The 26,696-nt window shown below is 34.1% G+C and overlaps 1 protein-coding gene across 1 annotated transcript in view; it reads right to left on the bottom strand.

Moving 5' to 3' along the window:
• Tmprss15 (transmembrane serine protease 15) overlaps positions 1 to 26,696 on the bottom strand; it is a 116,796-nt gene that overhangs the window by 12,846 nt on the left and 77,254 nt on the right. Inside the window, exons 22-24 of the mRNA XM_010645650.1 lie at positions 15,128 to 15,223; positions 10,393 to 10,442; positions 9,516 to 9,690 (exon numbers count right to left, since the gene is read on the bottom strand). Of these exons, the coding sequence (XP_010643952.1) occupies positions 9,516 to 9,690; positions 10,393 to 10,442; positions 15,128 to 15,223 (321 nt within the window). The remainder of the gene's footprint in view (positions 1 to 9,515; positions 9,691 to 10,392; positions 10,443 to 15,127; positions 15,224 to 26,696) is intronic.

Here is a 26,696-nt window from a genome sequence, read left to right as displayed (position 1 = left end):
GGTGTCCCTGCTCTCAGTGGTTGCTGGGAAACTCTTTAAACTGGTCCAAAAGCTGGACCACAAGGACATCATGAATGGTGCAACAGAGGTCCTGTTTGATTGTCAAGAGGCCTTTTTGCTGTCCTACCTCTAAATCAGAGGATTCAGTGCTTCAGCCTTGCTAGGGACACATAAATTCAGACACTAGCCGTTCTCCACTTTTATTGAATGTGGGAACTGCACAGTCTACCGGAGCTACTCTGAGTAGAGTGAAGTTCCATCTGATGTCCTATCTCTGACCTTCTTTCTCTACCTATTATTTTAAAATTATATTTCCAAAAGCTGAAATAGCCATGTATTCATTTGATTGGCCTGACAGGTAACAGGTCAATACATTAAGAATTGTGTATTTAACATTTAACATTAATTGTGTACTTAACATTTAATTCATATATTCACTGAATATTAAAATAAATCAATCTTACAATTACTATATCATGTGTTTCTTACTTTTTATTTCATCATACTGATATATTTTGTATTACATTTATTATGCAACTGATATTTAACATTAATATTATACATTTATAATACGTATATATGCAATCTATATAAATAATATTGACCATAGTAGTATAATATTAAAATAACACTAGAGTATGAGATAATTACACAGATTCTATTTTAAAGTTAAAAGCTTATGTATTATTTTTTAAAATAAGATTTTTCTTTGTAAGTGTTTTATACACATTAGCCATTATGAAATACCATATAGAAGTTCAGACAGGCATATTTAGTTTGTTTAGATTTAAATCAATATTTAATTAAGGGAATTTAGAAAAAGAATAGCTAAACTTCCAAATTATCATCTCTTTTGTAAGTATTATACTCCCCTTGAGATCTGATGCATAAATTACTTATATAAGAAGCTTGGAGGTAATGCTAAGTTTAATCATTACCATTTCCTCTCATTATTTTAAAGTCTTGAGTATGTAACAAATACATGAACCATGAGCGGTGAAGATTAAATATACTTGCTTCAAGCTACTTCTCTAATTAAAATCAATTTACCAGAAGGTTAATCTAATACAGTTTTGATGGTTTCTAAAATTGTTACCAAGCTTCATGGAAAATAACCTCTTTTTCGTGTTTTAGTGCTTCAACATCTGTAAGTAGCACCATTAGGTAAAAGCCCCTGTAAGTGTGTCACTTACATTCCTCTCTCAAATCCTCACAAACCTTCCTGCGTCTGTGAACTTCACTTCCCCACAAGCACTACTCACATCCTGTGGTGATTTCTGAGCATTTTCTCAACAGATAATCACAGGAGAATACAGAAGATTTAGCTAATCCTTAAATTTTAATGATTACGAAGAATTTTCTAACATCTGGATTCTAACCTTCCGTGTCAGGAGATTGTAACAGAAGGTTGGATTGCATCTCAAAAACTGTGCCCAATTTTTCAACCTTATTCTATTCTCCATTTACACCAATTCCTTAAACAACCTAATCTGGTGATGCCACAAATTTAAATACAAACAATGTGCTGAAAATTTCTAAGTTTATATTTTAATTATTGCTCCCTTGAAATTCAAATTCACATGAAAATTGAATAGCATCAATGATAGAGCCCGAATTTAATCTTTCAATATCAAAACTCTTATTTCCTTACTATCCTATTTTTCCCTTTTCCCAATTTTAATCCTTGAAAATGATATTATTCTCACATTGTTTTTCTTTTCCCTGTTTTATAATTCTTCTCTATTCCTTACTTCTTACCTGTGCTCACTAAAGAAATTTTAGATGACTCTATCCACCATAATTACTAATGAGATACAGCTGCTGGTCCATCATCTTTCACCATGAGCCGAGGGCCACCATTTTCTCTTTCTAACTGGTTTTCATACTTTCTTTCTTGCTCCTCCCAACATACCCATCTCCACACGGCAGCCTGATCAGATAGGGTCATTCTTCACCCTCTAAATGGCCTTTTATTCCATCTAATGTGTTCCACTGAGTCCTCACCCTGCTCTTTCTCCACTTCCAATTTTGTGCCACTCACTGTCAATCACTTCGTGGAAAGCAGTAATAAGACTTCAGGTTTTTTGGGAAGAGGCCCACTGCACTCCCACTCCCAGAGCATTAGTGCTCCCTATTATCCCGCAGAAATTTATGAGATTTCTTCGCTTCTGTCAGTTTTCCTTCAACTTCCATTGGTTTAATGAGCTTTCTCCAAACGTTCCATCCAAAATTACTTCCTTGCTCCCATCAGTCTCTTTCTGTTCATAGTAATTTATTTATTACACATATTACTACCTAAAATATTTATTTGAATATAAATATTCACAAAACTTAGCACGGTTAAGTGTTCCATAAATATCATTTGATTAAAAAATATATAAACAAAAAGGAAGTGATTCAAGCCCAGGAAGCAGTGAATACCAGTAGTGGAAACACATAATTTTGAGGTAAAAAGGGAGGAATTGTATATCAAGACATATTAGCATCAGTGGTTGCACAAAATAAGTAAGAAAAAGAAGTGTGATTTAAGACATTGACTTATTTCTCAAATTATAGGTAATTTCAAAGATCTCATATTGAAAGTTCTGGCACAAAATACTTCTGAGTGAACTAATAATTAAAAAAATACATGCTCAAAATAACTGTTATTAAAAATAGAAGTAACAGAGTGGTGTAAAAATGAGATACATAATATGAATCAAAGAAAATTTAAGGAATACATAATTTGAAGGAAAGGAGAGATTTTAAACTGGTAAAACCTATGAGAAAGTCATAAATTTTAACTTTCAAAACAATGACTACTAGTTGAAACTTGAACTAATTTATGAAAAGAACCAAAACCTATGTTCTAACGAAAAATTAAATGTTTATAAACTAATCTTGAAATAGCTACTATCTTAAGAAAATACTCTTTTTTTGTAGTTATGGGGATCGGGGCCTTTCTCATGCTAGGCAAATGCTCAGACATTGAGATACATCCTCGATTTCCTTTTTGATCTGCCAAAATTACTATAATTATGAAATGGTATTACAGTATTCTTGCAACCTGAAGGAGATAATCAGTTTTAGCCTAACTCCCTAAAGCCATAAGACTAAGTGGATAGAGAAATCAAACTAAATCCACACTTTATATTTCGCATACATTTAAGTGGCAAATAATGCTAAAATATTTTATTTGCCTGTGTTCTGTCCCATTTAAACTGTATGAGACATTCAAAAGAATCTAAAATTTAACCTGGCATTTTAGTATCAATTAAGTAATGTTATTCTTTGATCAGTGCCTGACATTTTAAAAAGTTGGTTTTAGAAGTTTTATTATCTATATCATTATAATAAATTCAGTACACATAATGGTGTTTATTTTTCACTGTACCACAAATACTTCACCTATGGAATCATCTATTCAGGAATATTAACATCTATTTCAAGGAACTGTTTCAATAAGAAATGGTATAAACCATGCTATGTACTTGGTTTGTTTTGATGAGCTAAATTAAGGGAGATTGGTTACAGGCTCTCTGTGGTTAGTTTTATGTTTAATATGTGTCTACTCAATGAATGTGATCCAGACTTTGAATCTGTATGTGATTTCCCACCATAGTGATTCAATAGGGGCTGCTTCTGAAAGCAAGGACGGAGATTAACTGGAAAGAGGTCTGAAAGAAACCTCTAGATGGCAGAAGTGCTTTATATCTTGATAAGAAGTGTTGATTTCACAGTACATTTTCAAAATCATCCACTTGTACACTTAAGATTATGTACTTTTCCATTGTCGGCACGAAAAAAGGAATGAAAACTATTTTGAACTCTTGTTGATAAGTTTGTCTTCCAGATAGTAGAATCAACAATTATCAAACTACTTTTTATTTCCAAGATTGAATACAAGCAAATGTATATTTTGCAGATATTATATTGCAGATTATTCTTTGCTGAAGTTAAGAATAACAAGTACAGAAAGAGACACATTTACAAGGTATCCTTAGTATTTTATTCAAACTGGAATTATTATTTTCAATTCATATGTAAATGAGCATGACTATATCCAGTGAGAGACTTTAGGAAGGAGACTTATCAGCAGTAGCCATAGTACACAAAATCTTGTTTACTACAATGTAGAAATAAAAGTTCATTCAATGTAGTTGGATTTTCTTATACATGTGCTGACTTGGGGGCTCAGCCAGTGAAAACTATTTGCCAAAAAGCAAAGAAGTTCTCACAGCATAGGAAAATAGCAAAACCAATGGAGACGCAGCTTGAATGGTTTACCCAAATAAAACGCTTTCTACAAAATGAGTGTCAAAGGCATAAAGAAGCTTAAAAGATTATTTCCAATTAAGAAGATTAAAAATAACTGTAGTATCTAACTGCATCCCACTATCCTGGATTGCTTCCTAAGTGGCAAACCAATAAAGGGAGATATGGGGAAATTAACTGGATAAGTATGTTGCATTAATATAAAACTTTTATGATTTGCTATGAATACACTAGAAAATATCCTTGTTCTTAGTAGCATAACACTAAAATATCTGAGAGTAAAGGGGAACAATAACTAATCAATTAACAAGTAGTTCAGAAAAAATATTTTTCCAGACTTTGAACAATAAAATTTGCAGAATAAAATGTAAATAATGATGAATGTGGGAAAAGATGTAAGAGAATTTCTTGTGCTACTCTTGAAATTTTTGTTCAGTTATTAGATCAATGTAGAAAGTTCAGAAATTGTATCTACTGAATATTATTGTGCAAGTCCTGGACACTTTTTTGCAGAGTTTTCTATGCAGGAACTGGAACAAAATAAAATTTGTATTGATCATTTCTAAAATTTACAGAATGAAAATGAATGCAGCATCTTAATTTTTCTTTACAACCATCCTATGGGATAGACATGCTTATGGTCACCCTACAGATGAGGAATCTAAAATTCAGCCACTAAGCTGTTTTCCCATTATCACATATAGGGAGATTCACATGTATGAAATCAAAGTTCTTTCATCTGGTTCAAAGACAACCTTGCTCTTTCAGCCACAGCTGAGTTGGCCCATTTTCCCCATATCCCTCTTTTAAGCCCATAGAAAGGGAACAACAGAGACCAGAACACTTAGAAGGATATTTAGACATTCCAGAAACATCAAGCATTTGCTTTGAGGGTGTTGATAAAGTTAGAGACAGGAGAAATGCTGTCCAATGAATCGATTTTACCAAGAAAAATTATGGAAAAGATTATGCAGGCTCCTCAAAAAAGAAAGAAAGAAAATAAAAGAAAAACAATGAAATAAATCCAGCTATCCTAGTCCTGGGTATATATCCATAGGAAAAGAAGTCAGCACCAAAAGGAGGTATTTGTATACCTGTCATGGTTTAGATCTACAATGTCCCCACTAAAGCCTGGTGTTCAGAGGTGGGCTTTTGGAAGGCTGCTAGCTATAAGGGTACTATACTCAGCAGGTTAATCCACTGCTGAGTTCATAGTTGAGTGTGCTGTTAGGAAGTAGGGCCTGGTCAGACGAGTCGGCACAACTTACAAAGGTTTACCTCCCTTTGCTCTCTCTTCCCTGGATGCTATGAGAAGAGCATCTGTCCTCAGGCCAGACTCTACCACCAGGCTCTTCCGGCCTTTGAGCCAGCTGACTGTGGACTGACACCTCTAAAACCACAAGCCAAAATGAATCTCTTATAATTCAAGTTTTGGGTGTTGGGTATCTCGTGTCAGTAAGAAGGAATGTGACTGACACAATTGTGATTTTTGTTACGGCACTGTTCACGGTAGCTGAGATATGGAATCAGCGTGGGTGCTTGCCAACAGGAGAATGGATAAAGAAAACGTGGGGTATTATTCAGCCTTAAAGAAGAATAAAATTATTGGGAAAATGGAGGGAAATTAGGACATGATGTTAAGTGAAAAAAGCTGGACACAGAAAGACAAATAATCACGTTATTTCTCATATGTGGAAATTGTAAAAGTATAATGATGATCTGAATGTAGAAAACAGACTTTTAGGGACTGGAATGGGGACCACGGGATGCGGTAGAAGGGTGAATGGACTTGATCAATGTATGATATATGAATGTATGGAAATATCACAGCAAATGCCATTAACTTGTTCAATTAATACATGTTAATAATTATTAAGGAAAAAACTGAGAAAATGGAGCAAGGAGAAAGGAAGGAGACAAAACACCATGTTAGCAAGTTCGCAAGTGTGGAGGGACAATTTTAGTGAGGTAGTGCAGGGGTAGTGCAGGGATAGTGCTGGAGAAAGTTTTCAAAATGTCTTAAGGAGAGTTATAGAGTCACTCTTCTGTGGCATTTCTATACTAGGTGGAGTGGGGCAGAAAATAGAGACAACTCTCAACACCCAACCCAATTCTCTTTACCTCTGTTAATTTAAACTGCAGAAGTAGAGAGAAAAATGTTTGAATCCCTGACCTTCCTTTTACCTGGGACTAAGCATGTGACCCATGACGAAGGAGAGATATAGAAGTTGCTGTGAAGGGTGACCCTTCCCAAATGAAAGACAAATCTTTCCTAAGTGTGGTAGTTAGTTCCAAAAAAAATGGGATCTGCCCAATTCATTCTTCCTTGTACACATATTTCACTTCTCTTTTTTATTTAGTTTAACAAAATATGGCCAAAGTAACATTCTACCATGTCTGACCCATTGTATAAGAAGTCCAGCTACCTTAAAATAGCGTTCTTAGTCACTTTCTTGTCCTTGACAAAATACCTGACACCCACAACTTAAAGGAGGAGAGGTATTTTTTTGGCTATTTCAGTCCGTGGTCAGCTGCTTCCCAGGCAGAAACAGCATGGCAGAGGTGATGGCAGAGGTAAAAGTGACCAGTCCATGCCAGCCAGTAAGCAGAGAGCAAAGGGAAGAGCCCAGGACAAGAACACACACTTCTAGGTCACACCCCCAGTGATCCTCTTCCAACCAGGACCTCCACCTAAGAACACCTTTAGCTTCTGAGCTAATTAGTGATTGACTCCACTGATGAGGGCGGTGCCCACATGGTTCATCCACCGTCCAAACACGTGAGGTCTGAGGATCATTTTAAATCTAATCTGTAACAACCATCATTCTCCGAGAAAGCACAAGCTGTGTAGAAAAGCTGTATGGAAAGAGAAATGCTCAGGCAGCCACTAACTGTTTGGTCGTCCGAGCTGCAGAACCAGAACAACTGGTGAAGCCACCATCTTGTGTTTGTAAGCTCAGCAGACACTACAGAGAGCAGAACTGGCTGAGCCAGCACTGCTTACCAAACTGTGAGAAATAATAAACTGTTATTTTCTGGGAAAAAAAAATTTAAAGAAATTTAAAATAGATCTGGAATAAATTTGCATTCAATACAAGCCATTTATGTGGTATGAGTTGAATATGTTGCTTTATCGGAGTTAGTTTTTATTAGGAAGTTAAACTTTTCACTGCATAATTAGGATTTTTTAAAGACCTAGTAACATTGTTAGCATACTGTAAATTTTTAAATAAAAATATTTAAATAATATAAGGAATTTTTTAAATAATTTTGCTAAAAAAGTGAAGCAAAAAGGCAAGAAATCTTTTGGCTACTAGACAAAGTAAAAGTAATCCCACTAAGTGGCTAAAAATAGTCAAATGAAAAGTTATAAGGATAATTTTGAATTCATCACAATTCTAGCACAGCTCATCCTTGTTCATTTGTGTTCAATTTGATACTGTGAAGACATTTTATGTTCTGTATGATTGAACATGTGTCTGTAATAGATGAAACTGCCTTTCTATTTCCTTCATATATATGTGGTTTCAAAAGATAAATTGGTGTCACCGACCTATAAAAGTACATTTGTAAGAAAGATAATTGAAAGATGTCACTAATATTGATAGCCTGGTTGATATTTAGAAAGCACATGTTCTTCAAGAACATCAAACAGAGGAATTTACCAAATCCACGGTTAATATTGCAAGGTTTCTAACTTACTAAGAACTACCTACATGTGACACAAATGGCTAATACTTTAGCTTAAACTCCCTTTATCTGCAGGATAGTTATCATTTGGATGCCATGCATCTGTGATGGGCTCAAAGCACAGATAGTGCATAAATAAAGATTAAAGCCAAATTTAACAGAGGATGGAAAGTTTAACTGCTAAAAATATTGTTATAGCATGGTTTAAACAGATAAAAGCATTCCTACCAAGATGTAGAAAAGTTAAGACGAGGCACATTGAATGTGAGAGACATTATATTTACTAACCAAGATAGAGTACCTACTGCACAATATCAGAGAGTTTAGATGTAGATGAGACAATACCTCCACTTAGATAGCTCCCCTGGACACCAGTGGGTTGGCGACCCTAGATGTGACCAAGAGTCTTATCTCTCCAGATTTCCAGGATTAAACTATTGAGAATATTCTCATTCTAGTATCAAAGGTGTTTAAGCATAGGCGCAGTCCTTTATGCTCCTTCTTCCTGCTGTTCTCCATTTTCCCTAAAACTTTCATGATAACCTTCTCTGTCTGATAACTCATCTTTATTCATGCAATAATTTTCACTGTCTGTGTTCTTAGAGAGTTTTAGTCTTTAGTTTTTTTTTGTTGTTGTTGTTTTTAAATTGGAGCTGTCTCTTCCATGTCTGAGCACACAGGTCAGGTGTGACGGACTGTTCCTAATCCTTGCAGGTAAGATTGTTCCTTGGAGGCCGTAACTACTCAGAGACAAGAAATCAGGCCAGGGTGAAGCCATAAATCTCATAAAATGGGAAGAGACCATTTTTCCCTTTTTTATTCCTGAACTTCAGAACTATCTAAAGAGGTGCCTTCTCTTGTGTGGGAGGAGAAAATCAATGTATTCCTGGGCTCAGGATCATTTACTTTTTTCCTTTTCCCTTTGAGCCTCTGGAATCATTCTATACCTTCCTGGGGCACAAATTTAGGAGGGACTGCCTTCAGAAAGAGGAAATAAATTCTAGCATTTGGCATCCTATTTAAAAACAAACATAGTTAAATATGGTTGATATTAGTTTTAAATTTTGATTACACATAACATTAAAGTAGATCTAACCTGAACTCTAAAAATTTTTATTCATAGCAAAGTGCTTACATATGACCTGGCCAAAATATATTTGCAATTTGAGGGCTCCCTATATATGCAATTTGATATTGACTATTTGCAAACAATGAATATTATCTACATTAAATTATAACAAGCACAGTTCATACATTAAATACTAGTTAATTCTACACTCCAAAAATGTTCATCTTTTGGACTAGGTAGAAATTTCCAATTTTCATTGTAAATGAAACACAGATTTTGATATATGTAGCTGATGGTTTATAATTGAAGTTTATTTTTTATGAGATTCTATTTATGATTTATATGCAACTTTAACAGAAAATGATTAGCAAGTTAATAATACCATAACAGCACAAAACATTTTCCTGGTGGGACGGTTTTGGGAGGCTGCATGACATAGAATGATTGGCAGAGTCTGCAGCCATGATGTTGTTTGGGAAGGGACGCAGGGCGTCAAACTCACCCATAAACACAGTGTGCAGCAGATACCAGCCAGGCATTGCTGACGAGAGATGCACCACAGAGCAGGTTGCCATTATAAGACAGACCAACAAGCCAGGGCCAGGCTCCTTCTTTGGCGTCAGTTCCCCCAACAATCTTTGGGCTAACTTTTTGAGCCAGCAGTTTTTTTCCACATGCTATTAAAATAATTGAAAAAAATCCATAAATTTTCTTTGCAGTAGAGTGATACCTTGATTGTTGAATTCAATGTATTCCCAATTTGTGTTCAAACACTGAAAAGTTTAAAAACTGAACACATCTTTCCCATAAGAAATAATGGAAAAATCAAATAATTGGTTCTGAGGCCCCCAAATTACACTTATAAATCCAATTTTCCAATACGTTAACAAATTTTGCAATTTTTCCCTTTAGCTCTATAGCAGTTTTCATCTTAGATTTAATGTTGGTATCACTAACTTTCTTTGGAACTATAGCTATGGTATTTTATAGTAATAAACCACTAAAACAAAAGCACAGTGATGAATGTTTTAATGCACTAACATAAGCATTATTTGTTGTCTGAGTGAGAGCAACATTTAGGCTGAAGTGTCACCTCTTTGTGTCTTTGGTGAGACATATGCATGACTCGGCCTGGTACAGGTTTTCCCAAGTTGGATTTTTGGTTTGACTATTGAGCACAGTTATGAACATGAAGCACATATTTTTCAAACTTTGCTTTTTGAGTAGTGGAAAGTTCAAGTTTGGAACTGTTGGATAACTGAGGTATCACTGTATTTCTTTGCAATATTGAAATTGAATGGGGACAAAATAACTGTAAAGCTCTTTTCAGAAATTTAAATTGAATACTTGAAGGTCATCATGACAAAATGTTTACTTACGTTTATAGTTACATTGCAACAGTATCACATAATCCTCTAAGCACTGTTCACTGTAATGGAAGAATATTTTACTTCAAAAGTTGTGCATTTAACATATTAACATAAAATAAAACATCAATATTATATTTTAACTTTTTAGTCAAAAGGAGTTTTTAATCTATGTATCACGTGTGATTTATAAGAAGGCTGAAATTCACAGCAGAAAATGACCTAGTTTAAAGTAAAATAGAGATGTTTGCACCACTTACCCTTTAAACCGTTAATTAAGATTCACCAACTTGATTGTATTAAGAAACACCTAGCAGATTAGTAAGGCACACTTTGGAGTATGACTGGGCAGATCCTGGAGATGTGACCTTGAGTGCTGTACATGGATGGTCCCTGGCCCCTTGCTCTCTAGTGCTGTTCCCCTGCTTTGTTTCCCAGTCACCATGAACCGAGCAACTTTGTTTTGTCATACCCTTCCACCATGAAGCTTCTGCCTTAAAGCCACCTGACCATTGACTGGATCTCCTGAAACCATGAACCAAATTAAACCTCTTTTTGAAGTTGTGGATGTCAGGTATGGAATCTCATTGACAGAAAAGCTAACCATTTGTGTGATTTTTGGGTAGGTTGCTCAATATCCTTGAGATTCAGCTTCCTTACCCATAAGATGGGTGTAAAACTGATTAATGGATTGGAATCTTATACATAATGTACACTTTATTATTAAAGATAACTATTGTCTTTTTGAGAGAACCAACCTTATATTTCATCATTCTATCACACCATAGTCCCTTGGGAAGACTCAAGAATAAGGACCCCACTAGATGCCTAAAATCATAGATACTATCTAATACCTTTTTCATTATAACTACTTACTACATATTATGGCTATAAGTTTTACAGGTTGGATTGTGACAGCAAAATTAGCAGAATGTCTTTTTTCCTTCTTCACAATTTCATAGACAGAAGAATCATTCTTACAATGAATAAATGATCTTTGTAACCTTAGTATATGATTTATTTTCTTTCTCAAATAAAAAGTTTCAATTTTTAATTTAAAAGGAATACTTCATGGCTCCCTTTGGCATATCCTAAGAGACAGCATCACTGCTCTTGTGCTTTGGGGTCATTATTAAATAAAATAAGGGTTATAAGAATGCAAGCCCTGGGACACCAGAGGTTAATGTGAAAAATGAGGCAACTCATAAATACTAATGGAAAGGTCATGTATGTACCATACCTGTGAATAAGGACTCATTCCCATCCCAGGCAGACAGAGCAAGGCCACATAAGATTTCATTATGCTACTCAGAATGACATATATTTTAAAACTTATTTATTTGTTGTTTACATTTATTTTCTTTAGGCTGTGGCTGGGCATTAGTAACTAAAGTTTAGCAAAGAAAAACTATAAGGAGAGACTACTGCACAGAGTAGATCTCCGCATTGCCAGTCCCACAACTGTTCAATGCCAAACACCTTGTGTGAGGCTGTGAGCTTCATTCAAATAATTTAATGATGAATGACTCACAGGTCCTGCTTTATGGCAGGAAGACACGTAAATCAGAAATATAAAATAAAGAATGTGCATAAATTATTGAAAAAGTCATTACTTATTCAAAAATTTGGAGGCCACTTTTTTCCCAAAGCCAAGAATTCTATTTTAAGTAAAACTTTAAACAAAAATTGTTTCACAATATGTTATACAAATCAACCACTAGAGTTCAGTATAACACAAAGAATTTTAGTACTGTGCTTGGCCACAGACCTAATGCAGCAGCTACTGCAGATATTTGGCACATTAAAACACGCACACATATTTACACAAATAATTTCAGCTATTCATATTTACATAAAGCACTTAAGTTTGCCTAATTATGCATGTTGTTTAGGTGCTTGAACTTTGGGCAGCAATATAAAAACAAAACAATTCCATATGTCCATCAAAGAAATTCAGTTTCTGGAATACATATGATAAATTTTAATTAAATCACATACATCTATGTTGTCTGATTGCCATTCTCTTTAAAATAGAGAAAACTTTCAATATGCATATAAATAAATGTTTATATTTTATTAATGTTAATATATTGATATATTTTCAGTTCATTAATGTATATATCTATAACACCCCAAAGAAGATCCCAGTAATTCTTCTAATATCCACTTGTGCTTGAAGAATATTTTCAATTCTCATTAAAACTCCTCCTACAGGGCCAGGGATTGAACTCAGTGGTTCCGCTGCCTGCTTTGCAAGTGCAAGGTCCTGAGTTCAATCTCTGGTACCAAAAAAAACCCCTCAAAACAACAAAACTACATTTATAGCAATCATCAAGGAATATCACTTCAAAATTGCCTCACTTTCTAAGGTAACTGTGATGGTCTTAGAAAGATTAAGCAAGACTTAATTTCATTTTTAAAAGTACAGAAAAATTTGTAATGATTTCTAACAATTTGTAGTTAACTAGAAAATTCAACTGAACTTAATACTTCCTTTTTCATGCATTTTGAGTAATTAAAATATTCTTATACAATTCATGCAGTGTTTCAGTGTTTCAATAATTTTCTTGGTCTCTGTGGAATAAGGAGTGAATCCTACTTTGACAACATCTATTCCTAGAATTTGGAGAGAAGCAGAATTACTTTCCTGGCCACTGCTCCTGAAGTCACAACTGGGTTATTATTCTGTAGAGCCAAAGTGGGAATGTTATAGCCGCATGTCTTTTTCTTGGCCCATTGAGGTAATGGTGTTTATATCTATACTTTGACAATAAAGAAGCTATTTATCTCCAAATTTATGCCCACTATGACCTTTTATCTTATTGAAAAGGACATGCTTGTTCTTTCCTTTTACCTTTACAAAATTACTATTTAACGTGAGCTGCTGCCTCAGGAAATTTAGAAGTAACACATTAGAGTAGAGGAGTAAAAGGCTTTGAGGTCAGACTTGGGTTAGAATCTCCACACTGCTTACTCGCTGTGTGAACTTGTGGGAGTCAATGATCAGCCCAGATGTCCTCCACCTCATCTTCATGAGGAAACTCTAATGTCAGTCATGGAGTTTTTGCATGGCTTGAAAATAACCGCAGGGATATTTCCACTACAGTACTGTGACATGTTAGATAGTTAAAATATTTGATAAACACTTTGTATCATGTATCTAGCATCAAGTTCAGAACAAAACATTTATCAATACATATTACTTCCAATTTCCATTCACTTCTGGAACTATTATTTACGTTACCATAGGTTTAAAGGAAAGGAAAGCCTAGTATTGACAGCTGTATGAGTTGCTTAACATTTTTAATCCTATCAGTCATCTTGCTGATTTCACTTTGAGTGGCCTTTTCCAGTGCTGGAAGAATGGTTGTCCGAATTCTGTATATGTCTCACAATGGCATAAAGAGTGGGGATGCAAGCTGGTAGATTTTCATAGTTGAGAGAATCATTTTCCCTGAAGTCCTTTTCATTTTTAATTTTTTATATTGCAACCCACTAGTACAAGGGTATCTTCAAAAGCATCAGTTTTCATAAGGGAATAAACATAATCACCTCAGCCGTAAGTAAGTAAATGCATAAATTAACCAAATAAATGAATGCATCCAAATTTTTTGGCAACTGAGTTAACTGTAGCTAATTAAGGGAAAGATTAAGGCCATTTAACTAATTGGCTTATTAGCTTACTGAAAGTTTGTCTATTAATGCTTTCTTTTTTGAATACTGTGAGCATGCTCTTCATAGTGATATTAGGGTAAATTGGTACTGTATTTTTTTGTTGTTCTTTATTTTTTGTAAGTATGAAATAATGTAGTCCTGTTCTGAAACATGTATACTATTAAATTTAATTTGTTTTGAATTATCTTCCTTGCTTTTCTTAATTCTTAGATGTCTATAAAACATGAATAGATGAAGCCTTCAATGTACAAGCACCTTTAAGGTCTCTAATGGTAACATAAATTTTGGCATACCTTACAGAAGAGATCTATCTGGCTGCTTTCTGACTTGAAGATGGGTTGTTTCTTCCCTGCCAGACTCATAAGATCATTTAAGGCCCAGCAAATATTGATGTAAACATTCCATTGCAAGGTCCTTTTCTTAGTACTAGGAATAGTCCTTTACCAATTTGTTTTAATAATTGAGCTCACAGAAATACTGAGTTTTCATGAATATCTTAATAATTGTATATTTTATTTTTTACCATTAATTGTGTTAAACAAAATACATCAGTAGTAGCATCTTAATTTCTTAACTGTAATATCAGCTGCTTCTTGTAGTTAATTTCTTCTCACCCACAGCTGGCCTTAAATGCAAATATAAAATGCACAATCCAATTTCACAAATTTGAAACAAGAGTTACCATTAATCTCTAACAGGAGAAATGACATAATCTAAGCTAAGACAGACCTTTGAACACAGAAAGATGCTGATTTTGATAGCTTAGGTAAGGCTTTAAAAATAAACCTGGCTTTAAGAAGCAAGAGAAAGTATAGGCCCAACTAGAAGTTTAGACATCTTCATTTAATAATCATGTTCTGTTTGCTAAGGAAGAGAAAAAAAATGGCAACATTATCAGAAAGGATCAATTAGATACTGCTTGAAATTGACCCCCTAAATACATTGTCAAATACCTTTCAACAGTAATGGCCAACATGTGGTAGCATTGCAATATGTCTGGCTTCAAAAACCTGCCTTGTTTCCAGTACATGCATACCTAGTGCAAAAACAAAGTTCTTAGTTTAGAGCTCACCTGGGTGTTAGTATTAAACTGCCATTCAGTGCTGTGCTTAATTTTACAAATGCCCCTCTTCCGGCTGTGAATGTTGCTATTGATGAATTTTCATTCCTAGGGAAGAAAAATATATAGAAAATACAAAAAAAAAACCCAAAACACAACAAAAACAAATAAAAAAATAAACTGCATTTTTTTGTTCTTTAACTCTGTGGACACTGAAATTATGGGATACAAAGAGATGACCATTTCAAAGTAAAGTTCCGATATCTATCTGATAGTGTAGATCAGTAGAATTACAAGACATTTCATGACATGGAATGCAATTTAAAATTTTTCATAAAACCTCTTGCACTGGTTTACATTTCCATATATTATTTTACAAAGGTAAAATCATTGCATTTATCACTTGGGTATTTGATTTTTCTATTTGACTTTTCTATGTCCTGCAATAGTTTTGGTTGTTGTTGTCACATGGTTTGGTTTGGTTTGGTTGTTGTGGGGTTGATCTTAGGTTGATCATACAACCATTGAACCATATACATTCCCAGCCCTGTTTATTTTCTGAGACCAGGTCTTGTTAAATTGTTAAGTCTGCTCTTGAAAATGTGCTTTTTCTGCCTCAGCCTCTTGACTAGCAGGGATTATGGGCACATGCCACTACACCCAGGCATCCCATAGTTTATGTATATGAAGATCAATTTGAATGACAATCTCATAGAATTGCTGCGGCATCATTTCTCTTACTGAGCATAATTCATCTTTTTAAAAGATACATATGGCCAGGGAAAAACAAAAAGGATCTTCGGTATTCTCTTTCAAAATGTTGCTATGTTCTTGACTTTTCATTCAATTCAAAGCTTAACAAGCTCTAATTTAATATCAGAATCTACATGATTGCTCTAAAAGAGGAATTGTGTAGTCTAGACTTGTAAATGTCAATGGTGAGCCACCACAAGGTGGAGAGAGACCTCTACATGTGACAAAAGACACTGAATCCCTAGGCTTTCTCTTTCCAGAAAACCTATTGAATTCTTTCTCTCAACTGTGAGCCTTAATTGAAAATTTCTCTTAATTATCCTGATGCCCTCCCTTAGACTCAGCCCAATACTTTTCCCTTTCAATTATTTGTGGGAGCCGGCCATGGCCCGCTGGCATTTAGCATTGGAAAAGTAACTTCTTCTACCATTGAGGCATTGATACAATCTATGACTCTGTTTATTTGGCTTTTCTGAGACAAGGGTCTCAACTATGCAGATGAGATTGACCTGGAACTCACTGTGTAATCCAGGCTGGTTTTATGGGATTACAGGTGTGCACCACCATGCCCAGCTCAAGGACCTTGTTAAATTTGTTTGTTCTTTGACCTTGTGATGGGAAGAGCTCAGAGACAGCCAAAGATCTGATCTTCTCTGTAAGAGTCAGAAAATCCGGTCTTTGCATACAGCATACAAATAGTTGCTTGGTGTTTCCTGTTGGTGTGCCTTTAAAAGGAGCTGTTTCTGTGAAATAAGCCAGACCACTTGTCTCCACACTATTGAGTGTGCTGTCCTTTCTCAATCCTCACTCCCCAATTCAGGTACGTTCCTGTTGTGATGGCTGGACTGCCACAATTATTAATCTTGTTTCCTGCCTTTTATTTATTTGAGATTTTAATCTTCATATAAAAATATGCCTGTAGGCTGATACATCCCGATTCTACATCTTCTTTGGGCCAGTAATGAAATGATATAGTTCCTATCTTTTGAAAAAGCCTCATATAATCAATGCCTTTCCTAAAAAAAAAGGCCTTGATGGCTTCCCAAGACCGTTGTCAATACTGACCCTTTGCTATTGATATACGGGGAATTTCCAGTGAACACACAGAGCTGTTATGATAAATGAGAACAGAATTGGGTAGAGCACGGCTCTTGTTTCTTTCAATGACTTGAATAAATTGAGAGTGTTTGTCTGGGATCTTTTATCTGCTGAACAAAGAGCTGAGACAATGGAGACTGTATTTAATATCCCTGAATTTAGCATCTTGTACTTTAATTTGATAAGCAGATAAAACTAATTTAAGCACAGAAAGCCATTACTATTCCCATAATAAAAGCTGAAGTAGATTTACCTACAGAAAGATGAGCCTTGCTATTGCTAATGTTAGAGATGATGTTGTTTCTCCTTTGAATGGAGAAGAATAATTTTATTTCACTGTTTATATAAATGGATTTAGTAGAATTTAAAAAACAAAGCAGACATGAAACCTTTAAAGAGTACTAAAGGATGTAGGTCAGAAATGTTCAGGAAGGTCATGAAGGACTTTCTCATGCAAGATACTTGTACTTTAAAGGACTGACACAGTTGCAGAAGAATGTGTATCAAAACAGATCTTGGAGAACATTGACTTTATCATTGGTGCAGATTCTTGTAGACTTCTTCATGCCAATCTTGACTTTTAAAAATAAGAAACAAGGGGCTGGGGATTTAGCTCAGTAGTTCTGCATGCAGCCTGCCTCATAAACGCAAGGTCCAGAGGTCAGTTCCCGGTATCAAAACAAAACAAAACAAAAGAACCAAGATTGATTATGTAAAGGTACACTTTTCCAACAGTGAATGTCATTATATTACATATATTAAGTGTACCAATAAAATTAATTAAAAAAACAAAAATGCCAACAAATGTCTATCCAATATGAAGAGTCTCTAGTTATATTTGCATTGCCTGAAAGCTCCTGAGACATCATTGGACCTAATTAATACACAATTTTGCTGTGAGGGTGAAGGTCCTCAATCATAGTTACTCTTCACTCTCCTTCTAGACAGCTGTCTTCTTGTGTTTACTTACATCCCCAGTGTTTTATTCTACTGAGTATCTGCCATGTATTGAAACATTTTCTAAATAGTGTTCTATATCCCTGGCTCTCCACAACAGATTGTCACAGTGTATTCTCTAGACAAGCACATTCAGCCTCTTCTAGAGCGTATCAAAAATCCAAATTCCACAACCCCTCTGCAGGCCAAGTGAATCAGAAACTGAGGGGTGGGGTCCAGATATCTGTGTTATGACAAGCTCTCAGGTGATTTTGTTGTCCATTATAGGTAGAGAAACACAGAACACAGTCACAGTCAAATGGGAGATCTTTCATTTTTTTCTACTAATATAAGGTTCTCTCTCTCTCTTACACACACACACACACACACACACACACACACACACACACATGTGTTTATATCAAGGCACTCAAACTAAGTAGGGGACTACCTTGAAGGCTGCTTTATTAAAAATATACTTTGAAAATATTTAGAGTCCTACCTATCACTATCATTTTTCTCTATCCCTTGGACATCTCTTTTAACAGCTCCTCAAGTGATACACCAATTTCTTAAATTCAAAATAAAATTTGGACAAAAATTTAATCGGAAATTAAAATGTTATTGAAAAGAAATTTAAATCTTTTAATCTAGCTTATGCATTACACATTTGCTACTGATATGAACTATGATTGCAATGGTGCTAAATTATTTTAATTTATGGCTATTGTAGAAGAAAGCAGAATTAGAGGAAAATCTATAAAAATAGTGGCGCCAGTAAAGACCAGTTGCTCAGTCCTGAGAGGCTAAAACAAAACAAATCAAAACACTATTTACAGAGAGCTAGAGATTATGTATACACTTGAAAAAAGCATGCATAATCATATTCTAACACATTCTCTGCATATTTTGTCTCAAATTTGACAAAAAACAAGTTCCATAGTTAATAGTGTATATATATTATCTTGGGTTATTTAGAATTACTCAACAAAATACTCTCCCAGAAACTTTATAAAGTCCTGATATAAGCATATTTTTGTACTAAATATTGGTATATGGAGAATTTCATTCATATAATGATTTAGCTATTAGAATTTGGAACTTATTTTGAAATGGACCACTTACATTTCAAATCCTGAAAATTCAAACTCACCCTTTTCTGACTGAACTCAATATTTTCCAATTTGTATTCACAGTGGACAGAGATAAAGCAGAGATTTATACAAATCTATTCAGGGTTTTAAGAAATAAAGAAAAAAACCAACATATTAAAATATATTGGAAAATAAGACATTAACAACCCTGTTTTAAATTACCTTTCATTTTTGAAAGACAAAAATTTCAAAACTATTGAAAGCTAAATTAAAAATGAATATTTATATTAAACTTTTATAACTAAACAATGGGACTGAGGTTCATCCTGCCTCAGTTCTCTTTTCTTGCAAGAAAACTAATTAGATTTTAGCAGGACTCTCTGTGAATGCTACAACTAGAGTGAGAATTTTCTGAGTTTTGAAAAGTTCCAGATCTGCAGATTTAGGTAATGGCACTGGGCAGTCTGAAATCCGTAGAAATTTAGTATCATGTGAATGTTCCATACAATACTAATTCCTCCTGGAAACCTATTTTTAAATCGTCATTACCATATTTGGGGGTTATGTACCCTCTAAGGGTCTCCTTACCTCAGGAAAACTTCATGTGAGAAAAGAAGCACACATACACAACCATTATGTTTTAGGTTAAGATGGAATATAAAATACTATCATGGATGAGTTCTAGGTAGAGAAAAATGGATAACCCAAGGCTACTTGTATGGTATTAAATCTTCTGCCTCTCTTCTCAGGCCTTGCTTACGTTGCTTCTCTTTTGTCTTTTCCTGAGACTGTGTTTGCTATGAAAAAAAAAAAAAAAGTCTTCCCTGAAGCAGGAGCTTAAGTAGTGATATTTTAAGTCTTTGGACACACCAAAGATAAAAATAATAATAATGCACACTGCCAATACTGCAGGCAGGTTCTGCAGCTCATTTCACACTCCAAAAAGTTTAAGCAGTGCAGAGCCAGGTGGGATTAAACTAAAGAGGCTCCCAGAGAAGGATGGACTTTTCTTTTGAGATTGGAGGGATAAGGGGGGGATTGATTGGCAGAACAGAAGCAGAATCATTTTCTAGGCAGAGAAATGATGAATGGGAAGGATTCAGTGGTAAAACATCACATTAGAAAAGTCCCAGCATGTGAGCAGTTAGGTAAACACCATGAATGAACTGGACACATTTCAGTTACACTTTCTTATTCATTTACCACATTTAGAGCAATATACTTCGCATTCACCTACCTCTATGGTCCTCTTAGCAAACAGGCAAGTTTAAGTAATTTTGGAGGTCTGACTTCAAACCTTAAAAGTTTGTGACATTCACACAGAAGTAAAGAAATGCCAATAGAAAAGTTACCTTCATCTAATAAATTTCCTCCTTTGTTCAAACTTCTATATTAAGTGCAAGACAGAAATCAATGGGTCAATCTGCAACTGCTCCTTTATAGATGTAACAGTGTTAGGAAGGAGACAAACTGCTGACATCTTTCACCAAAAATGTGACTGAGAAAAGTGATACACCTAGATGGTCAAGAAGAGATGATCTCCATGGACAACATTTTGGACACTTTGGGCAACCTGATCTATTTCAACTTTGTTTCTTCAACTGCTACTGGAGTTTGTTTACTGAGGAGGAAGCACATGACACACAACCACATTTGCTACAAAGTCTCTCAGTGCTTATGCTAAGTGCCTTTGTACTTTAGAGGGAGATAGGTGTGGAATTTCTTTTAGAATGTAGCATTGGGTGAAAGCTGTCTTTCCCTATGGGATGATATCTCGTAATGAAAGTTACATGATATTTAATGTTCTTTTTTGTGGCATGGATTTTCAGGAATCTGAGAGATACATGGTCCTAGTTACAATAACTATGTTTTCTAGATTTATCTCTTTATTTCTTTGTATCTTTTCATTTTCATTGTATTAATCTTATTGCCTAAGCTCCCTGTCTTTTAGACATTAGTTTCATTTTTAAAGTTCAAGTATAAAAAAGAGAATAGAAGGAAATAATGCAGAAAGGAGGAAAACAATAAGGATGTGATGATGGAAGAAAAATTGAGAAAGAAAAACAACAGATAGAAGAGGAAAATAAAGAGAAAGAGGAAAGAAGGAACACTACTTCATTAGATTTTTTTATTGGAAGAGTCCATATTTTTAGTACATAATAAACTCATTCATTACGGGCAGCTGGTACATGTGCATCATGACACAGCTTGATTCTTTTTGTATCCCCTTCATCCTCTTCCTCTTCCAATGGGTTTTTTCAATTTTATTAAACATTTTGCTTGGTCTCCCAGAATATAAGTAGTGACTTAGAAGTATTTTTTAGAAGCAAAATGGGATGAACAAGGAAGGCTTTAGTATAAATTTTATGGAGCTAATTTTTTCTACTGTCTTACCTATTGCTATTTTATAATATGGCATCATCTCTGTCCCCTCAAAACAAGGTCAGAGAAAATGATGAAGGACATTGATCTGGGGATAAAGCAAGTCTCTTGTTGACTTTAAGTAATGGATTAAATAGCTAAGTGATGTACAAAATTATTGGTAGATGATTAATAATTAAACCAAAACACAAAAGGAATTTTCTCACTGATTGTATGTGTAATTATAGTCTCATAATTTCATGGCCACATAAATCTCTTGGGTGTGTCAAGGTACCCATTAAAAAGTGTAATCTTAAATAAAAGTTTCAAGTAAGGAGAGTATTTCCTGAATTTTGTTAATGCAAATAAGCAACATTTCATATAAAAGAGCTTCTTGATTCCCAATATATTTTCAGATTTAATGAGTGAAATCAGGAATGTGTCTTTCCAAGAAAAAAATAATACCAGTCTGAAAGTGATGAAAACCTAGCCATGGATATTTTTACTTCATTAAAGATCCTTATGATACAGGTCTTTAAAAACTATTTCTTCAATTCTCTTTTGATCTATTATTGTGGTGGGAGGAAATTTTTCAGAACAATTAAAATAGACTAGTTTGAGAATGACAAGCTAAAGAATCCTCTAGATTAACAGATATTATTTTCAGTATCATATTTAAACATAATATCAGAAGAAAACCCTTTTAATGCTTTGTTTTGTGTTACTGTTTTGTTTTTAATATTAGATGAAATCAAACTACCAAGTTCTATGTTTACTATCAAAAGAATTATATGAAGGATAGTAAGTTCCACAATTATATAAAAGAACTACCATCAAGTTCACCTGGGCATTTTAGAGAATAAGACTTCTGGGTTCCACACTCAGTGTGGCAGAGTCCCTTGTAGTCCATGATAGAATGTAGGGGTTTTGTACTTAGATAAGAAATGATTAGGTCTTTATTTTTTAATTAAATTTAGTCTATTATTCTAGTACAAATGTAAATGACTGATCACAGTATCATTAGCAGCACTTATAATACTGTCATCAAATTTCTGATATTTTTGAGCATATTGCAAATACTCCATATATACATATGATATCATTTATACACATCTTTGATATTACAGTAATTGTTAGAGTCACAGTTATATCTTAGTTGGTACTTTAATAAAGAAATACATATGACCATCTCATATTTTAATATTTTGATAATTATTTGTTTATGTAATTTCTTTTCATTTATGTTTATTTTTGCTTTACACACTTAAATATATGAACCTCACAAGAGGTTGGTAAATTGCTCCAGACTGACAAAAGTGTCCTTGACACTTAAAAGGTTAAAAAATCTATCCTGAATAGTGGTTCTCAAATTTTACCACACATTTTAACCACCAGAAGTTTTATTAAGTCACAATTTGTTGGGTCCTACTCTGGATTTTTCGATTTAGTGTATTTGAAGTATGGTTTTAGAATGTGCATTTTTATAATACTACTCATTTGGTCCTAAAGACATACACTAAGAAGCGCTGCCTAGAACACTCTGGGTCCCAGTGTTGGAGACTGAGAGAACTGGTTCTAATGTATAACCAGTGACACTTCATGGAGTTGATAGAACTCCAGTACTACAAGTTGATTGTACCCTTGCTGTCACTCCCTTGCCCATAGCAGACATACTTCACTACTCCATTTTCCCAAGTCTCGATCAATCACAAACCCCTCAAAGATTAATCTTAGCAAGCTATGAAACCATTGTAGCTTTTTATTATTTTCTCCTTAGTTATCTTTAATTAAAGAACTTCTAATTTTAAGACAGGAAAGAAATAAGAATTGTAATTTGCACTTTAGGTAAATGATAGGCTCCTTATTTAAACCACTTAAATGCAGTAAAAAAAAAAAAATATATATATATATATATATATTTTTTTTTTCTACTAACTTGCCCCCAACTTTTTCCTCCCAACTGCACCATAGTAACAGGGCCACGAATAAACTAAAAAAGCATTGTTGGTACTAACTTGTGAATTAAAAGCAAAAAGAATTGAGTATATTTGATTCTGTATAAAGTTAGCAGACAGAAAGGAGGCATTTTAAGTCAAAGATAGTTACATTTTTCATATATTTTTTTTTTCTACTAACTTGCCCCCAACTTTTTCCTCCCAACTGCACCATAGTAACAGGGCCACGAATAAACTAAAAAAGCATTGTTGGTACTAACTTGTGAATTAAAAGCAAAAAGAATTGAGTATATTTGATTCTGTATAAAGTTAGCAGACAGAAAGGAGGCATTTTAAGTCAAAGATAGTTACATTTTTCCTACTATTTCTCATGTCTTTCTTGTTTGTGTGCTAAATTAAAATAAGACTTTTCCAACATATTAAAACTAGGGGGAAGACGGATAGAAATTATAGACAGTTCAGGGATGGCTGGGTCAAATGGAACCTCTAATCCCAGTTCTTTGAGGTATCTCCATATTGATTTCCATAGTGGATGCACCAGTCTGCACTCCCACCCACAATGGAGAAGGGTTCCTTTCTCCCCACAACCCTGCCAACATTTTTTTTGGTTGATTTCTTGTTAGCAGCCATTCTTTGTGGGGTGAGGTGGACTCTCAGTGTTGTGTTCATCTGCATTTCTGAATGACCAGTGATGTGAAACATTTTTTCATATATTTACTTGATGCTTTTACTTCTTTGTCTGAGAAATATCTGTTCATTTCAGATGCCAATTTTTGAATTGTGTCTTTATATTTGGGGGGGGCTGATTGTTTTGAGCTCTTTATATATTCTAGAGAATAGTCCTTTGTCTGAGGAGCAGCTTGTAAAAATTTTTTTCCCACATTGTTAAGTTGTTTCTTAGTTCTGTTGATGGTTTCTTTTGCAGTGCAGAAGCTTTTTAATAAGATGAGATCCCAGTTGTTGATTCTTTGTGCTAGTTGCTGTGCTACTGAGGATTTGTTCATAAAGTCTTTTTCTATGCCAATGTCTTGAAGAGTTCTGCCTAATTTACCTTCCAAAAGAATTAAAGGATCATATCACAGTGATATATGTACACTCATGTTTATAGCGGCACAGTTTGTAATAAATAGCTAAAACTTGGAAACAGCCCATTTGCCCATCAGTTGGAAACTGGATAAAGAAGATGTGTTTTTTTCTATAAAATGGAATACTACTCAGCCATAAAGAATGAGAAATTAGAGTCATTCATAGGAAAATGGATGCATATTGAGCTTATACTGTTAAGTGAAATAAATAAGTCAAACATGTATAAATACCAAATAGTTTCTCTGGTATGAAAAACTATAATTGTACATAATTGTGAAATAGGAAGAAAAGGGTTAAAGATGTAGGGGAAGTAGGAAGGTAGGGGAAAGGAAATAAGGGAAAAGAAAAAATATAAGAAAATGAAAAAATGGAAATAAAGTATTTTAAATAGGGAAGGGAGGAGGGGGTGAAGGGAGGTCAGGGGTATGGGGAAAAATGAGAACCAAGATCTGTCATGTAAAGGTACAAGATCCCAATGATGAATATAACTGTACTGTATACCTAAAATGTACCAATAAACTAAATGTAAAAAAAATAAAATGTAATCTCAGATAGTTAAAAAAACAAAAAAGAAATTATAGACAGTAATAGGAACATTATTGCCAACCAAATTCCCAAGATGGTTTTATTTTTAGTTTCCCTAAGACCCAGTGCTAAATTGTGAAAACACATTTGTTATAGTATATACATAGGAATTTATATAATTATACTATATTTATTTGAAAGACTTCAAAAGCACATTTAAATTCTCTCCCTCAATATTTTCAAAACAATTTTGCAATCAAAGAACACTGAAGTAGTTGAATGTTCTGGTTTGAAAATATGATCAAATGATGTTTTTAATTGTAAAGAGAAGACAATCATAAGATTTAAAAATGAACATAAAATTCTCATTACTTTCCTATTAGGAACTTCAGTCAACTCTATTTTAATATTTTTAGTACTCTTTAAAGTTTTAAAAGTTTTACAGAACTGACACCTTCTAGTTTTCAATGCCTTAGCAAGACAACTCAACAGCATCATTCATATATTAAGTTAGTAACAGAGTAGTGGTCTTTCCTAGATTATTATTTAGAAATCACCACTCTAAATTTCTTTAACATTTATTCATGCATTAGTATAAAATTTTTTCTTTCATATTTTGATGAAAGATATAAAATGTTAATCAAAATACTTTTTACTTTGCATACTATAAATGGCAAGGAAGTAAAATGTTTAATCTAAAAAAGTAAAGGCTCTTTCCTTCTGCCTCTTGTGATTTACTAGAATCTGTGGAGAACTATATTCCATATTTTATCTGCATAAATAATCTTAAAAGACTACAGGGAGGTTTTAATAAATTTACTCCTAGACTACTTTCCACTGTACCAAACACACATTATATAGACTTTGTAAGTTTTCTTTCTGTTACCATGTATGGTCTAGACAAATTCTCATTAAGGCTCTTTCTTTTAATTATTAGAGCACTGTGGAGACTAAAACCTGTTTTCTGGCATGTAATACTATAATCCTCAGGCAATCTGCTTCTCCATTCCAGGATATAAACATTTAGGTCTGTGGTATAATCAAAAGTACTCAATATCTGCATTTCTGATCCACAAGTAATTAAAATATTGATGTTGTGTACTATTAACATGACAGAAATATATGCTGTCTTTCTAGTTCATTCTGTCTTGTAATTGTAGAAACAGCATTAGATGTCCTCCAACATATTTTATTCAAATTCATTAAAAAATTTTATCAAAGATGTTGATCATTGTCACCTTTCTTTCCAAATAGATGACTCATCTGAAAGATCATGTATGCATGCACAGGAAGCAGTTTAGTTAATATTTACGAACCATAATGGAAAAAGTTGCTATATTTATAGTCTTAAGGTGATGCTTAGGAAGATGGTGAATTGGGACACAGAACTCTGAACAGTGAAATTCCAGTTATCCAGAATACTCTGATGCATCATTTTGGAATAAAGGTAAAGTTACCAATCTCCTTGGCTTACTCTGTACAAATTCAGTTTATAAAGAGCTCTTTAGAATTGGATGTAAAAGAAAACAACTTCCTAGGGTGTCACCTTTCTGAATTGGCTAATGAACTAAAATCACTGTTAAAATAGGAAAGTAGAATCAGTGCTAACTAATTACTAGGCACTTCACTTCAAGTGAAAATAAACAACTGCCATTTTCTGAGTTTTGTTGACTATTAAAAAACATTTTCCCCTACAACCTACCCTCTTACCAGACTCTTGTCTCACATTACACACTGAAAGTTTTTTTTTGGAATAAAGTATATAATATATAA

Source organism: Fukomys damarensis, unplaced genomic scaffold (genome assembly GCF_012274545.1).
Source record: "Fukomys damarensis isolate Sample0158 unplaced genomic scaffold, DMR_v1.0_HiC HiC_scaffold_24, whole genome shotgun sequence".
Lineage (NCBI taxonomy): Eukaryota > Metazoa > Chordata > Mammalia > Rodentia > Bathyergidae > Fukomys > Fukomys damarensis.
Note: the sequence above shows the minus strand (reverse complement) of the source record. Positions and strands in the feature narration are given on the sequence as shown.